This window comes from Oenanthe melanoleuca, chromosome 3 (genome assembly GCF_029582105.1).
Source record: "Oenanthe melanoleuca isolate GR-GAL-2019-014 chromosome 3, OMel1.0, whole genome shotgun sequence".
NCBI lineage: Eukaryota > Metazoa > Chordata > Aves > Passeriformes > Muscicapidae > Oenanthe > Oenanthe melanoleuca.
In genome coordinates, this window is record NC_079336.1 from 25061576 (window position 1) to 25079320 (window position 17745).

The 17745-nt window shown below is 35.6% G+C and overlaps 1 protein-coding gene across 1 annotated transcript in view; it reads right to left on the minus strand.

Moving 5' to 3' along the window:
- Positions 1 to 17745, minus strand: part of EYS (eyes shut homolog) — a 674079-nt gene that overhangs the window by 167977 nt on the left and 488357 nt on the right. Inside the window, exon 36 of the mRNA XM_056488606.1 lies at positions 14507 to 14736. Within this exon, the coding sequence (XP_056344581.1) occupies positions 14507 to 14736 (230 nt within the window). The remainder of the gene's footprint in view (positions 1 to 14506; positions 14737 to 17745) is intronic.

A 17745-nucleotide genomic window follows, 5' to 3' on the forward strand; every position in this document is an offset into this window, starting at 1 on the left:
ATAAAGTCAGAGCATGACCATCTGTCACTGGTCATAAGGACATGCATAGAATGGAGCAATCAGGCATCTGGTCAAAGGATGATTCAAAAGGCTAATAAGGAAACATAATCTGGAATATGATATGAAAAAATTATCGGATCATGAAACAGACATATAGCATAGCAAGTTAATAACACTTATAATATGAGATCTGGGGCTTCTTTCATTGTAAGAGTCTGAAATCTGTACCAAACCAGATAAACTCTGAATTTAGATTTCTTTCCAGAGAAATCATATATCAGAGCTTCTATAGGATTCTTAACATGTTGAATATAGGCTGTGTATCCAACTTGTAAAATGATGCCTTGTGTCAGCCAGTCAAGGAAAGATGCACCAAGAAAAAGGTTTTTAAAAATTATTTGTGCAATAGATTCCATTGAATTTAGAAGACAAGTGCATTTATGTAATAACTAGACAGGCATATTTTTCTGTTAATAACAAAAAGAATTTGTTTCCAAAAATGAATTATGGATACCTGATATGTATGGAGAGTGCTAATATAGGAAAATTTATATTGAAAAACTGTTCACTGCAAATGAATCCTAAAGTTACTTTTTCCCATTAATGTATTAAATTTTAAAATCCTGGAGGAAAAATATTTTCTTTTGGGAAAATAAAGAAGGAAAAACAAGTCACTGATGGCATACATGACTGTTCCAGAGAAACAAATCGAAAAGCTTGTGTGCTGTGAAAATATATAATGAATCAGCTAATCAGGAGCTGGTCTTAGCTATTGAGCAGTTGATCAGAAGTATCTTATATGAACAATCTAATGTTTCTATGGACAGGCATTGTCAGAATATGTGTCTGTGCTGACTGTTAAGGACATATGGTTAGGACTACAAAAATTTTGACTCCCTCTGGGTGATCTGCTAAACCTTTGTGGGAAAAATGGATTTAGAATTAACCTTTGTGGAGTATGATTGGTGTCAAATATTTTTTATTTAATGCTTGAGACCTGACAGAATGAAGCACCTGCTAATTCATTGAGCTTCCTGCTCTTTATGACATTGTATTAGCTTTCAAAGGCAGCTGATCTGAATTATCAGACATCCCATGATTAAGAAAGGATGTAAACAAGGACCTCCTTGAGACAACCAACAAATTTTAAAAGCTTGATAAAGATCTTTATCTAGATAAAGAGTGGACAAGCAGAATCACATCATCACAATCCCACAAAAAAAAAAAAAAAACAAAACCCAAAACCAAAACAAAACAGACAACCCAAAAACAAAACTATAGAAGAAAATGCAGCAAGAATTGCAGTAAGAAAAGTCCAAGGTCATAGAGTGAATCTGAGGCTAATTCAAGGATATAGGCGAACTTGAGTTTTAGTTTCCTAAGCTATTTAAAAGTACAGTTCCTGTGTCATGCAACCAAATTTTTCAGACTACAACAGAAAATAAAATACATCTGTAACTGGAACATCAGTTATTACACAGCATGCATTAAGCTGCTTCTAATGTCCTGACATACTCTGCCTAAACTGCTCCTAGGGATAGGTTTGTGCTCAATGAAATAACTTCAGGTTTATTTGGAGGTAGTGACAGGGATGCTCTTTTCACTTCTTTATCTGATTGTTCTTTCTTTCCTCAAATACACTCTGTTGACTGAGAAACAGTTACCTTCTTTGGTTTGTGACAGTTCATTTTACCTTTCTTTCAGTACATTTGGCTTTGTTATTTCTTCCCTTACACTGAACATTGTCAGTGCAAGTACCTTTTCTACTGTTAATATCAAACAATTGAAAAGTTTGCTTCAAGAAACTAATTCTGCAATGCTACAGGACATCATCTATCTCCAAAATTTATCTCTTTCAAGTCAAACTCTTTCTGGTGTAATCCAATTTAGTGAGGGTATCTTTCTTTGCTACCTTTGATTCAGCTTTATAATCCACCATGTACGGCCAAAGAAAACTATTTTTTGTGGTCTCTGAGTGATTCAGTTCATCTCAGAATAGATGTACTCTTCCTCCTTAAATCCTTTCCCCCTTTCCTTTGTCCTTATTGTAGCTCTGATGTGACATGTGGAGAGCATCAAGTTAAGTTGGATGGTGGATTCTATTCTCTGCTGTATCACAGGTGTGATGGTCCAGTGGTCACAAACCCAAGGAAAATAAGCAACAAGCTCCTGCAGATTTCCAGATAAAGGCTTATGGAACCATAAGAACAACAAAAAGTGCAGGCCATAGGTTTTATGGTCAAAGAAAGAATGAATAAAGCACAGAGATTGTCAGTGTCAAATTGTAAATATTTGGAGATACTTTCTGAAATGATCTGTCAGACCGTATTCACCTTTTTATTCAAATTCTCCAATTATTTCCTAGCACTGTCCCTTTAGATGGTGTATATCCCAAATTTTCATGGAATTCTTCCCTTCCCTGATTTTTCCTATTAAATAATTAATCTTAAAGATCACAGTGTCTGCTAATTAAATTGAGCCCCTTGCTTGCTATGATAGTGTATTGGCTTTTATAAGCCAATACTCTGCATGATCAGACATCCCAGGGTTAGAGAAAGAAATAAATAGGACTTTACAATACTACATAGTGAAGTATTGATTGTAAAACCCACTGTTTTTTTTCCTACACATGCTGTACAAACCCATTCATTTTTTCCACAAATAAAGAAACTCCATAATTCAGTCTTCATTCAGTGATGATAGGGAAACTTTCATGTATTTTTAAGAAAAAGTCCAAGGAAGACTTGGACTAAATATTACTAGTTCTGAAATTGCACTCAGATTTGTACCAAGAAATACTACCAAGAGATTACTGAATTCAGGTTTTCTTTAGTAAGTATTATCTAATTTTCAAAGTTACTTTCATTATCAATTATAGAAAACCACAGAGAAAACAGATTATGTGTAGATAACACATAAAATCAAGAAGAATGTTGAAGGAGTATTTAAAGTAAAAGCATTTATCAGCTAAGCATTCAGTAACACATCAGAAGCAAAGAATCTCACTTTCACTTCTAGTCTCACCTACATTCCCTGTTAAATTGGGTACACAACAGTTCTACTGACCTAACCTCCCCACCACAGGGGCCAGTGCTACTAGCAGGTTAGTCCAGAGCCTGCTAATCTGGGTGGGTGCTGCATGGCTCAGGCTGCTTCTGAAAACAGTGTGGCAGCTGGTACACTGCATGCTCACATAGCCTTTGCTGCATCTGTAAAATTGATTCACTTTTAGCTAGTTAATTAAACTGGTCTGGACTGGGAATCAGAAATGGTTTTCATGCAGTTGGATTAGAAGAAGAGTGATGTAACTTTGTGACAGTGGGCACACAGGAAGACTTTCACCTAAGTGGAAGAGTGTACAAAAGTAAAAGTGACTTGGCCCTAGTGCCTGGACTACTGTGTCTGGATCTGGGCTCCTCAGTGCAAGAAAGACCAGGAGCTACTGGAAAGGGTCCAGCAGAGGTCACAGAGATGATCTGGGGTCTGGAGCATCTCTCTTATGAAGGCAGACTGCAAGAGCTGGGCCTGCCTAACCCAGAGGAGAAAAGACCCAGAGGGGACCCCATTAATGCCTATAAATATCTCCAGTGCAGGTGTCAGGGGGATGGTGCCAGGCTCTTCACAGTGGTGCCCAGTGGCAGGATGAGAAGCAATGACCATAAACTAAAACACAGGAAGTTTCCTCTCAACACGAGGAGGAGCTTCTTTACACTGAGAGTGTCAGAGCCCTGGAACAGGCTGCCCAGGGAGGTCATGGAATCTCCCTCTCTGGAGACATGCAAAACTCACCTGAGTACGTTCCTGAGTCACCTGATCTAGGCGACCCTGCTTTTTGCATGATCTCCAAGGTTCATTCAAACCCTAAAGACTCTGTAATTCCGTGACAAAGAAATTTTCAAATAGAAGACAACAAAAATGTCCCTGTCTTTATACCAGAGCTCAAAAAAAAGGAGATGCTGAGTCAGCTTCTTTTATTTCTGTTCATGCTGCCCTGGGGGGGTTGGCAAGTCAAAGAGGGCTGTAGCAGCTACAACAAAAATGAGGGAGAATAAGCAAACAACAAATGGTGGCAGAAAAATATACAAAACTATTATGAAGTTGAAATACAGAGATTTTTGTGTTTTCTACAAATATACTCAATGCCATATAATAGTTTATTGCTATTTGAGAGAACAAAGCCAGAAAATAAAAAAGATATAATACAGTACTATATATAGTATATATATACTATATATAGTAATATATAGTAGCATAACACTAAGGAAGAAAAGAAGAGACAGCACTGGTCAGGGTCAGTAAGAACATTTCTGGTTTCAACAAAGAATCTACTTTTAATGACATTTCCCACTATTTTCATAGATGCTTTCAGCATTTTTCTCCCTCCCTTTTTTTTTTTTTTTGTTTTTTTTTAGTAGACAGATATTGATTATAACTTTTTAAAAGACTGATGAATCAAATATTTAGAAGAAAGACATTTTCTGTTAGGGAAGCAACTTTTAGAGCAGAAAATGAAACTAGCCATGCTATGAGCAAAAAACCGTGGCATAGATAAATGAAGATATTGCCAGAACTTATAAAAACCTTAATGTCATGGAGAGTGACTAAGCCTTATTGATTATTACAAGTAAGCTTCTTCACTACTCACAGAGTCCTGTATGTTTTTGGCAAGTTGTTCATGTGAAAAATATGCTACAGCAATATAATAGCAAAGTATTAATCTACTGCTTCTGAAACTGGAACAATGCAGCAGGATTTCAAAGTGCTGCTACTGGAGCCAGGAGAAAGAATGAAGAATGTTGTGGTTCTGGAAATGCAGCAAACATGTGATTCATTTTTCACAGGTAACAGACAATGCTAACAGGTGCTGGGGTTGGTAAAGCTCCATTTGCTCATTTTAGCAACAGCAAAGTAGCAGGCATTCTCTGCACTGAGATGAGAAGATTAACACTGCAAGCTGAGAGAGTTTGTGCAAATGGCAAATCTAAAACAGTCATTTCCTTCCTCAGAGAGTTCTGAGATTTTATTAGCATTCCTATGTCCAAGAATTATTTCTTTATCCTTTTAAGAGAACTTTAGCTGGATTAAATACAATGCTGATGACTACTTTTCTTTATAACATTTTATTTTCCTTTTCTGGATTCATACTTTAAAAATATTTTCGTTGTTCAGCTGCCCTATCACACAACCTCACAAATCTGTCTTGCCCGCTATTAAGTGCACAGTAAGAATTCCTTTATCCTGTTCCTCCCTCCTTTCTTTAAATATTATCAACTTTTTAGCATATCTAACTGGGACCAAAGGCTTAATAGCCTTTTTAACGAACCTAAAATTCTAAACAAAGCAATACAAAGATAAAACAGAGGATGACCCTTGAAGCAGACACATTTTGAGCTAATATTTTGGGACAAAATGTTCAGTTCTAACAAAATTTATTGATACTGTTCCTTTTGCATCTTGTGCCTCCTCAGCATCTCTGGATAAATTTTAGAGCCACTAGCATCAGTGGCTGGATTATTCATGGAATGTTCAGGCTTTAAATCTGGGCTGACATCCTTTCCCTTATTCTCAATTGCACTCAGGTAGATCTCCAGAAATGTAAAAAAATCAGTCTCCAGAGATGGATTCTGTTCATCCAGAAATTAATTTCATATTCTCAATTCCTCTCTTGAGTCTCTGTGAATTCAACTTTAAAGGAAGAAATTTGTGCAGTCTGTTGGATTTCAAAGAACAAAGAATGAAAGATCCCTTCATACTCGATTTTTTTAATGCATGGAAATCCTTGATTTTCTGCACCTTTTCTCTACATTAATATTTTTTATGAGTGGTTTAAAACGTTTTTATATCAAGAGCAGAATTAGTTTAATAGGAGTTTCTGTAAAACTCCTGTATAAGAATCTCTAAACAGAGAGGGTTGTGAAGTTATTCTACAATACTTTTGGCTAGACGTTCAATGAAGTACACATGTATTTAGTAAGATCACTCCCACCTTATGGGTTTTTTTTTTCCTATTACAACAACAATAACTCCATAATTTAAACCTCAGACAAACCTACAGTGATAAATCTTTTCAATTTTGCAACTATGCTGCATAAAACCCAAAACTCAGTAGCATACTCCTTTAATACAAGAAAATTCATGTACAGGTGTACAACAGGGACTGGGCTTCTGCTGTCAAACTCTAAAAGAGACTTTAAAAGTTTGTGGCTGTACACATTGTACATTTACTTATATAAATATTTATTTTTGCTCTTTATTTTGCTGATATTTAGCAGCAAAATAAATACTTGTTGAAACCAATTGTACATATGAATAAAAAGAATCATCCATTAATTTACAATCTCTACAAGATAACATTAAGAATAATGACAGGTGTTGGAAAACAGCTTTGGCAGTCAGACGAATCCATAGCTGATAGAGCCTTTATGGTTTTTTTTCCCCTGAGTTTTTTTTCATATTTGCATATTTCCTATAGTATTCAAGATGCAAGTATTTTTTATTATTCACTTATAATACTGTACTTTTATTTTTGTCTTGTACAGGGCTAAAAATCCATTAAAGAAAATTTTTGATTCAGAAAAATACAAGTCACATAGGAAAATTGTTTTCATTTATGGAAGTCAGTGTTTGAAGTTGGAATCTAACAGATTATCTGTTTGGGCAATGTCTCAATCCTTTGCTCTCTTTGATGATGTATTCAGTATTTCCAGTAATTCCACTAAAACATGGGGAGACTCTACATGCTGATGAGTTTTGAACCTCTCCATGTTCTGCACAGAACTGATTTACATCCATGTGGAATTTAAGTATATAACTATATCATGCTACTAGGAAATTCACCTTCTGAATCCTGGATTTCCTGGGTAACTGAAATGCTAAATACCTAAAATGTTTTTGCTGTATAATTACTTGCCTATTTTATCACCACAAAGTGTTATTACAAAAATATGAAGAAAGTGAAATGGTGGTGAGGAAAACTGGCTTTTTATATTGTGTAAAAGAAGTGACTTCCTCAGAAGGAGATTGGAGGATTGAGGAGTCTCACAATGGTAACTTCCAAAATCCTATATTATAAATTTTACTCCTCTTTGAACACTGGGAGTTTAAGATTTTATGTCAATGCAGGCACCAGTGTCCCATGAAGATGCATGAAAAGGAATGTGTCAGGCACTCTTAATTAGAAACAATGTGGAGTTTCATGCCTGAGTCAGAATTGTTTGCCAGGAAGCAGCAAAGCCATTTGCTCATGGGCCACACTATGTAAGTAGCCAGCATCCTTCCATTTCGGCCTTGGGAGGTGACATGGAAGGATCAGCCAGGTGACATGGTCCTGAGCAGGACAATTTACTGAGGATCCTGATGTTCACTTCACTCTCTCAGCTTGCTGAAAGTTCCTGAGAGTGGTCTGGGGGCAGACCCACAGCTTCACACCTTGTGTGAAGGAATGAAAAAACCCTCTGTTTTTAATCAAAATCAAAATGTCAAGGGATTAAACAGACTGTTATCCTAACTCAGTACTCACAGATGATTTCTAAATAATTATTAAATTAACTGTGCTGTAAAAGCCCTTCTATGCCTCTTTCTCACAGGTTACATAATACAGCTCAAAAACCTTATTTAATACTTCCCCTGCTTTATTACACAGTATCTCCTGGGGAAGAACTCAAACGAGTCAAGCTCAGAAATCAAGCATTGCCATACTGCCAGGGGAGACACAGCATTCTTGCAGATGACTTGATTGTCAGCAAGTAAGCACAACAGAACAAATGGCTGTGATTCAGGAGTTACTGAGGAAAGGTTTTCCCAGAAAATGCCATAAATGGAGAAGTAAAGGAAAAAAGAAGGAAATATTTGTCACTTACACAATGATGATTACCTTAAAATGAAAAATTACTCAAAGAATTAGGACATTGCATCCTAATATGCTGCAAGCTTTAGAAATAATCAACTTTATACTGACATTTTCAAGTGGAAAATGGAGGGGAGAAAGCTTGTTCCCTGCAAATTTTAAATCACCATTATTTCATTTTTTGCTATCAGTTCTTGCCCAGATTAGAGTTTGTTATCAAATTGTTACAGTTCTCCTAAAAATAATTATGAAAAGAAAACATGCATCCACATTAAAGAAATAGTGATTAAAAGCCAAATGCTAGAAAGACCAAAATTTCACAGGTTGGGTCTATGTGAGGAGACAAAGATTTTTCTACTTTTTATCAATTGTTTTTTCAGGAAATGCTCATTCAGGCAAATCCTTATAGCAAAATGCTATCTCATTTTAAATAAAATAAAATTAAAAATAAACAGCTTTAAACAACACTTAAAACCAATATTTCTTATTTTAAATGGCTCATGACTGAATGTGAATGGATGTGAATAAGACAGAGGATACACTAGCAAACTGATAACTCTATAAAAAATTCTGTATAATTATTAACATTCTTCACCATAATATCTCAAAGCAAATTATGCCCAACAGGCTCCATAATCTATTTCACAGGACAGACTTCTGAAATATATATTACATCTCTGTTAAATAAGAGAGCCCTATAGCTCTACAGTACAGCTCTATATAGCTCTATATTATATGCTGTAGCAGTAAACACTAAAGCTGTTCTGGAGCTCATTGGCTGTGGGTAGATGGCAGCTGCAATCTTAAATAACTTTACAGACACTGGAACCACAGTTTTTAAGAATTTGTTGATGCTTTGAAGTGCTCTTTCCACATCTCAACAAACACTCTCATTACCCACCCCCTCAGTATAATTAAGGTACCTTAAACTTTTGTTTAATCACATATTTAATCTTAACAACCATGGAAAACTGTGACATCCCTTTACAATTTCATTAGGTCTTCTGGAGGGATTTGAGATGTAGGTTGATTTTAAGTAATAAGCTTGTATGAATGACCAAACAAGTAACTGAATGGAGGGATCCTAATTCAGGGTCTGATGTAGAAAAATACCTGCAATCCTGAGCATAAATCCCATAGAGGTTCCTTACACACTTGAAATTAAATACAAGTAAAGCTTACATGCTTCAATGAATCTGGGACATAGTGTCTAAACTAGATGAAAATGAAATATTAAGTTATATGAAAGCTCATACTGACACTTGTTTCTGAAGTGGCAAAATTCTCCAAAATATTCAGGAGAACATAAGAAGGTTTAGTCTAAGGTTGCTTCACCTCCTCCTTGTGAACTCAGTTTCTTTTCCCTCAAAATCCTGTTTTCCTTTGATTTCAAAAACACTTCAGCAAATTACCCACATTAAAATAAAACTGATAGAACAAGATACGATTGGATTGGAGATATTTTAGACATCTTGAAAAGGTCTCCATAATTTTGTGAACTAGGAAGGAAAAAATCAAGGACCATATATCCTAAGTCCAGGTGACTGTGAAGCTAATATGATTACTCACAGACACAGGGTATTATAAAGTGTTAAAAAAATTACACTTCACAAAGTTTGCATTCTCTGATATCAAAGTGAAAAATTATATCCTCAAGTGAAAATGCAGGGAAGGAAGTTAATTTATATAATTCCCTTTTGCCTTTCTTGCCCAAATAATATTTCTGTTGAATTATATTGAATGGAACAAGCTATGGGAATGGCTAGATATTTCTTATGAAATTTCCTATAATCTTGAATAGTGTATCAAATTCAGCACATGAAGTTAACTACTGGCTAAATCCTTGATTGTTCTGAACTAGCCTACTGTGTCCTTAGTTTTTAATCCCATCCACTACAAAACAAGTCTGAAAGGAAAACTTACTACATTTTCTCAAATCTAGTCCAAAAACTAGAGTTCATTTGAAAATTTTGCATACAAAAATACAAATTGTGGGGCATCAATAGGTATTTCTGGAGTCTAGATATAAGCTGAGGTTAAGGGCATGTAATCAATGGTGGGAATTTCTAGATATCTGTAAACACATTATTTTTTTTCTGCTCATGAAGGTATGAATAATTTTGAAGGACGACAAAGTGAGTGAAAGAAGAACCCTTGAACCCTGGAAAAACAGAGGTTTTGGGGTTACTACATCCCATTTTCTCTTTCTGGGTGCCTCAAACTGAAACCTGAATGAAAATATAATTGTCTTTCCTCAACATCCTTATATCATTTTTACTGGCTCACTTTTCTTTTTGATGGAAAATGTCTTGTTTTAAGTCATATATATACAGTATAAATGTTATTGAGGCAACAGTTCTACTGGAGACATGAGGCTGTTCTAAATATGGCTGAAATAACAGAAATTGGACTAACTACATTTCTTTTCAAAGTCAAAGACATAAAGACAAAACCCTCCTGACTTGTCTGAGAAGAATTATGGTAGTCAATGACACAAGTTAGAAATGTTAAATTAGGAACAATGTCTAGAAAAAACATCTATAAAAGAAACTTCTAATGGTCTGAGTGATATTATCAAGTATTTCTCAACAAATCAGGAATTCAACAAGTGTATTTTGGGGAACAAATGTAGCAAAGTTTTTAGTGTGACTGTTCCAACCTAAATGCCTGCAATAGCCTTCCATTTTCCTGCTATTATTTCAGCTTTGTCAAAGGAGTTGACCTTTAAGTAATGCACAGAATATACACAGGCAACATATCAAATTAAACAGATTTCCTGGTTTTAACACATGACATTTAAATACTCTCTTTATTGAACAATTTATAAAACTTTTATGGAATACTAAAAATTTTGGAGACTTTAAAAATGTTAATCTTATAATTAACAGTGAAGGATACATATCTTCACACATGCAAGGCACTGATACTGCAAACCTATTGCTATGAACTTTCCACTCATGCACCACCATCTGCTTTCATGCTAAAGCAGAACTATTGCAGTTTTTTTCTACTCGTGAGGGAATTTCACAATGAACCAGATAACACAGCTCAGCTAATAAAGAAAGAATGATACATTTAATGTTAGAGTCAATGAGCTTATTTACACAGAAAGGAAAAAGAAAAATGGGTAGGACAGAGTAAACCATCGACCCTTCATAGTATTCCCTGTCTATAAAATCCTCCCTTTCTATTGGATAAAAGCAGTCATGTAGCACTCACCACTGAGTAATGAAGATTCATTTTATGTGACAAACATATTTTCTATGCTGCATTTTATTACAGCATAGAAAAGGTTTAAAATAAATCTTTACATGTACAGCAGGTTTAAAATACAGCTTGTACTAACCACTAATTTCCAATTAATTTTGGTAATTTGTAGTTAAAAAAAAAATAGAAAAACGAAAATACTGAAAGCAGTATTAAAGGGACCAGAGGCCTCAGATGGTTGCCCTTCCATGGTTTATACTAAATCCTCACGTTGGCCCTTTGGTATGTAACACTACTGATAACTTCAGTTTGAACTTTGGAAATACACTGATTTGTGTGCATAACTTTCTATTTCCTTAGAAAAATGGAAATTTTTTTGTCATTTAGAGATATTTGAGAGGTGTGTGTTTAGAGTAAGTACACTGTGTATTTAGATAAGCTTCCTTGATCTAATGTATCCATAAGGACAATTATGACTTGAATGTGTATCTTCTAGGGGCAGAACAACCTGCTGGAGCTTAGTAGTCAAGGAACAATTGAATAAAACCAAGAAATTGCATTTAATGACACTCAGCAAATTAAAGCAGAAAACTGATAATTTAATAGCTATGGTAAAATACACTTAGATCATTAGCAACTGTTTTTGTTACAGTGTATAAGAACAACTTCTAGAGTGAGAGCAAATGAATTTCATTATCAGTTTTCTGCTTTAATTTGCTAAGTGTATTTTACTGTAGCTATTAAATCAACAAATTCACCCAACAAATTTTTATAAATTTTATAATATTTATAAAATTATTGCCAATGTTCTTATCTCCTGTAATTATGAACTTTCTCTAGATTTCTTGAGGAACAGGTCTCTGAATAGCAAAGATTTATAATCATAGTTCAGTTGGGAAAATTCTGGTTTCATTAGACTGAATTATTCATCTCACTGAAAATCTAGGATTAAATAAAATCCCTCTATGCTGCAGTTACTATTCAGCTCCTAAATACAGGATCCATCAAGTCACATTCTGATCTGTATAAAGATGCACTGTGACAGCATGGGCTCTGGGATGCAGCTGCCCCAGTGAGCTCCCAGCTGATGAACATGTCAGATAAGGCAGCCCTGGCTGACCCAGCAAAAAAGGAGGAGGCTGTTCCCTGCATTGAACAGGGGGTTTTAGAGGGTAAAAGCAGAGCTCTGTGAAAAGAGCACTTAATTCATCTTCTCCACACAATAAAAAGGAAAAGAGAATTAATGTTTAGACAACCTTTGAGGAAATATTAATAGCTGTTAATGTCTCAACATCATGTAAGCTTCAGGAAAGCAAAAGGCATCTCTTCCAGTTTTAGGAAAAAAAGAATAGCTATCTCCTGGAAACTGGGTGTTTGACCATTAAAAGGATGATATGATTATACAGATGATGTTATGTTCTCCAAAGGAGCTACTTGTTTCAGGGCTTCTTTAAAACTTCTATTACTTTATTCTTTTATTGAATGGAATGGTTACTGATGTACCTTCTGTAGAGTCAGTTCTAACCATCAGAGATTTGGTTACAACTGCAATTTAGTGCAAGAGTCTCCTGCTTTTAATTTGCTCTTGGGGTAGTCATAATTATTTTTACACATGATTTTTGAAACAAAATCACAGAAAGAGACAGAGAGGGGGTCCCCTTCCTTTACACAACTAAGATGAGCTTCCCTGGAAGACAAATTTCCTTGGACTTGTAGCTGGCAGTCAACTTTTTCCAATATATGGATTCTGCTGGCCTGCACTGGTTAAGCTTCAAAGGAGAAAATGGCTTAGAATGCTGTGTTTTTGAATGAGCAACATAAAAATAGCTTTTCAGTCAATGAAACAGAAGGTACTTTCCCCAAAGTCTGTGGCACATGGAAACACTCAGCCCAGATAATATAATTCAAGCCCAGATTATGTCAGTTGTCATTAAAACCACCAAACCATAGAAGATCCCTGGAGACTGAGAGATCAGCTGGAAGGTCAGAAGAAAGAAAAACACTGGTGGGAGGAGCCAGTGGGGTCCCACAGAGCAGTTATGCACATGTACTGATATGGTCTATTACCACAGGATGTCTGTCAAACTCCTGCTTAAACTGAACATTGTTTAATTCTGGCAAAACCCTTGAAAAAAGCCAGAACTTGCTCTCAGATGATGCTGATAAAAAGAATGCCAACTGAATTCTTTGGAATGCAGAAGGAAATTCTGGCATATAAAATGTAAATAAATAAAGAACTTTATTGAAATGTTGAAAATACTTAATTGAAGCACTAACCCAACATTTTATGTTTTGTAAAAACACACTTTTTAAAGTTTCTCTATTTCATGTTGCAGTTTCCACAGCTGCAGTGTATTGTAAGCAAGTGCAGAGTATGCCTAGATACTAAATATATTAAAAATACTCATGGGATTCAGTTTTAACACTGAAAATGTGCAAATACATGATTTATTATAAACTTGAAAAGGCTACATGATAAAATATTCTCTGATATCTAAGCAACACATGACTTTTTCTTCTTTTGAGCTGACAGTCAGTGATTGCTTCCACAGACAGTGACCTATTTTTGGACAGTAATGCAAGGTAGTGCTGGATCAGATACTCTGGCAGTCTGGCAAGGGCATTCTTAACTCTACCTGCTTTTACTTCATACCATGGGAAGTTCATTAGGAGGATGATACAGTTGTAGAACCACATTCTAGATTTTGTTTTGTTCTTTGCCTGCACACTTGTAATGCACTTTAGTGCTATGAGAATTATCTATTGCAATTCATAAACCCATAGTACCTTAAAAGCTAAAACAGTTTTTGAAGCAAGCTATGAAATTTACTCTAAAAAAGAATTTTCTCAAAAGCAAATATGGAAAGAAATTGCAATTACAAAACAGAAATATTGATCAGTCTGTCTTATAGCCTTGATTACCTTTTGCAAAGAAACCAAATTTACTAAAAGAATTATTTTTTATTAAAATTCTAATTAAAATATGTTCATTTGATTGATCTGTGCTTTATGAGCAACAGTAGTGGAAGTATAAATGAGTTACAGAGTGAAAAAAAAAGGCCTTTTTCAACAAAAGATCTTACACAGTGATGAAAAAACCCATCTGTAGAAATGGAAAACATAATCTTTTGAGGAAGTCAACTTTCTTCTGTCCCAGAAATAATACACTGAAAAACATACATTAAAACTGTGCACAAAAATTTTGGACAAATAATGCAATGTTTTTTTCATGAACTCAAATTGCAATTCTTAGGAGTGTGCCTGACTGATATCACCTAATTTACACTGCAAATAAGTATTATTTGAATTACCTCAATGAATTGGCTCTTCTGTTAGCCAAAAGTAACTGGGGTGAGAAGCACAGAACTATGACAATCAATACTTTTCCCTTTTCATCCCCAAAGAATAATATTTCATTTCATAACCAATAGAGAAGCAATTAATCCCAATTACCTTTTTCACAGAATCGACCAGTGAAGTGTAGTGGGCAGGCACACTGGAAGGAGGTGGCCCCAGTAGGCAGAGAGAGAGGGTGGCAGGTCCCTCTGTTGTGGCACAGTCCTTCCTGGCACACAGAGGGTGGTGCAGGGGCAGTCTGAGAGGGCACACCAGGGTCAGGCAAGAGAGGCACGTCAGGAGAAACCACAGGGAATGCTGTTGGTAGATGAGTGGGCACAGAGATTCTGAAAGGAGAGAGACAACACATCGAAACAAAAAAACCCCATGAGATCTAATTTTGTTATTGCACTTAAGCTTCAATTGATATTAGTTTGCTTTTTTTTTAATAGAAATTCAGACTATACTTTAGAAAATATGAATACATGAGGAGTTCCCAAATCAAGTCTCCACTCAGAAAGCTAGCAAAAAGACAAAGAAGGTACTTTTACTGTGAGAGAGCAAGGAATAATAGCCTTCATGCAAGTAGCACAGTTTTTATGTGCTCTCATAATTCATTTTTGGTGGATGCCAACAGCAGTTAGATAAACATAAGCTTCACCTATTAAATAACTCATTGCTTGAAGTTACCAAAATTTGTAAGGTGGTTCTAAGAGAGATCTCCATAAAAGTAAATCAAGCATCCATGGCAGAAGGGAAAAATCTGTAGTACAGAAACAGGGTATCTTTTAATTCACAGAAATACTGAGGAGATAGGGGAAAGGTAAAGAAAAAGAGAAACTTTTTTTGTTTAATATCACCTGTTTGGCAACTCTGTTTATTACAGTTTTTGGTTTCTACCAGAGAACCAAACTTGTGACTCACTAAAACTATGCAAATGTAAGTCTTCCAATTTACCAAGCTCAACAACTTATACACATCACACAAGTTTACTGTGGTGAGGAAAAGCAAAAAGAATCAAGAGCCCCAAGAAGATTCATGACTAATAAGCTTTTTCAATTAAAAAGTAAATTCTCACTGAATTTTGCAAAAGAGATAGACATTCTTCTTTCATTTCCTGAAGTTCAAGACATACTATTTTTCCCCAGAAAGCAATTTCTAATTCTGAATTCTAATTTGGAAACTAATATCTTACTATTAATATATGCTTGGTCATTTAAAACTTTGTGAATATTTCTGTTATGTTTTGGTGTTTGCCAAAAAAAAAAAAAAAGAGGTCTAGAGCACCTCTCCTATGAATACAGGTTGAGAGAGCTGGGACTGTTTGGCCTGGAGAAGAGAAGGGTTTGGGGAGAGCTAATTCCAGCCTCCCAGTACCTGAAGAGATCTGCAGAGAAGCTGGAGAGGGACTTTCCATGGGAGCATGTAGTGACAGAACAAGGAGGGGTGGCTTTAAGCTGAAGGAGGGTAGGTTTACATTAGATATTAGTGGAAAATTCCTGACTGTGAGGGTCATGAGGCACTGAATTTGGTTGCCCAGAGAAGCTGTTTGTGCCCCAGCCCTGGAAGTGTTCAAGGCCAGGCTGGATGGGGCTCTGAGCAACATGGTCAGGTGAATGGTGTCCCAGCCCATGCAGAAGGGTTGGAATTAGATAATCTTTGAGATCCCTTTCAATCCAAACCTATGATTCTATAAAAGGGAGATGAGGTTCAACTGAAATATCACCAATAATTTGGACAAAACAGAGCATAGAAATTAATTGCTTAATACAATGGTTTACAGGCACCACACTTATCAGAAGACAGTATTTTTTGGTGATCTGTTAAACATCAGCAGTCAAAGTCATGCTTCTTTTGGTGAAAATGATAGCATAAAGCTGCTTTACAAAAACAAAAATTGAAAGAAGCCCATATATTTGGCTCTGCTGTGCCCTTCCCTTTCTCTTTGTCCTCTGCTCTTGTATCAGCTAAAACTTCTGTTTCACCATATCTTTGAGTTGGGAGTATGTCTTAAAAAGAAGCATTGGAAAGTGATGGTGCACCAGTAGATTGCAACTGCAAAACAAGAGAGGTAGGGATGCATTCAGTGGACATTACATTCACCACTCCATGCACCTGTCTAGCTTCTTCTTAAGTCTAGCTTCCAAATTTTTTACATATCCCATTTACCCAAAAACTGATTTTAATAATTTACTTTTTTAAAATCAGTATTTTAGAAAGTACCGACAAACTTCATAATATTCTGAAAAAAACTCCACCCAACATAACATATCCCAGGTAAGTTAGTTGTCTGTTAATGTCACTATTAAAAATCTGCTTCTCTAAATTATCAATACAGCAAAAAAAGGATACATGCCTAGAGGCAGCTAGGAAAGAAAAGGAGGTGGACAAGGGAAATAAATCAGGGCAAAGTAAATATCTAAGGGGACCCAAAGAAAGGCTCAATAACTGAGAAAGGAGTGGAGCCTGGGAAAGAACAAAAGGGACACAGGGCTTATGTGACAGTAAAGAGAAGATGTGCAGGGCCATAATAGCAGGGGAAACATTAGAGTGGGATACTTAAACAGAGATGCAGTGTGCATCCAAACCACAAAATAGCCTAAACACACATACTGTGGTGCTTAGCAATGAGGATTTCAAGGCAGCCATCTACTTTATATGAGAGAAAAGCATCCAAGAAAATGGCAGTCATCAAGGTGGCTGTAAATAAATCCTTAAAATATTTTTGAGGCTGAGGACTTGCTAATAAAAGGCTTGAAATTTTAAGAAAATAAGTGATTTACTGTTTATTTCCATTTAAATGAATTGAATAACAACATTTCCATTTATATAAATACAATGAAAACAATGTAATTGCTGGATTTGTAACAATATTTTTCTCCTAAGGGAAACTCAGGTGAACTCCATGCAGGCTATTCCTTTCAGAGCAGCATTAAGGGTGCACTAATGTGTGTTATCTTCTACCAGCAAGCACAGCAAATCTATTTGCTAGCACAGCAAATTAAAAATGCCTAGTCACCTGCTGGCATTATAATCTTTGATTAAAAGTAAATAAACCAAAAATCTTGATTTTGTCCCCAAGCATAATAACCTAAATGTTGTAAAAACTCTGAACTAATAGTAGGTTTACATAAATATTTAGACATTTACAGGAGAAATTTATTGGGAGCAATTACTGGTATTTGTTGATTTTACTGTTACTCCTGAAAAAAAAAAAAGTCAACAAAAACTGCATAAAACCTGGGGAATTAACACAGTATAAACCAAGCTCTTACTACTAGCTATTAGAGAGACCATTTTTCTAATGACAGATAATCCTATCTGATCACTGCAAAATTTACTCCTCGGAACCTGGT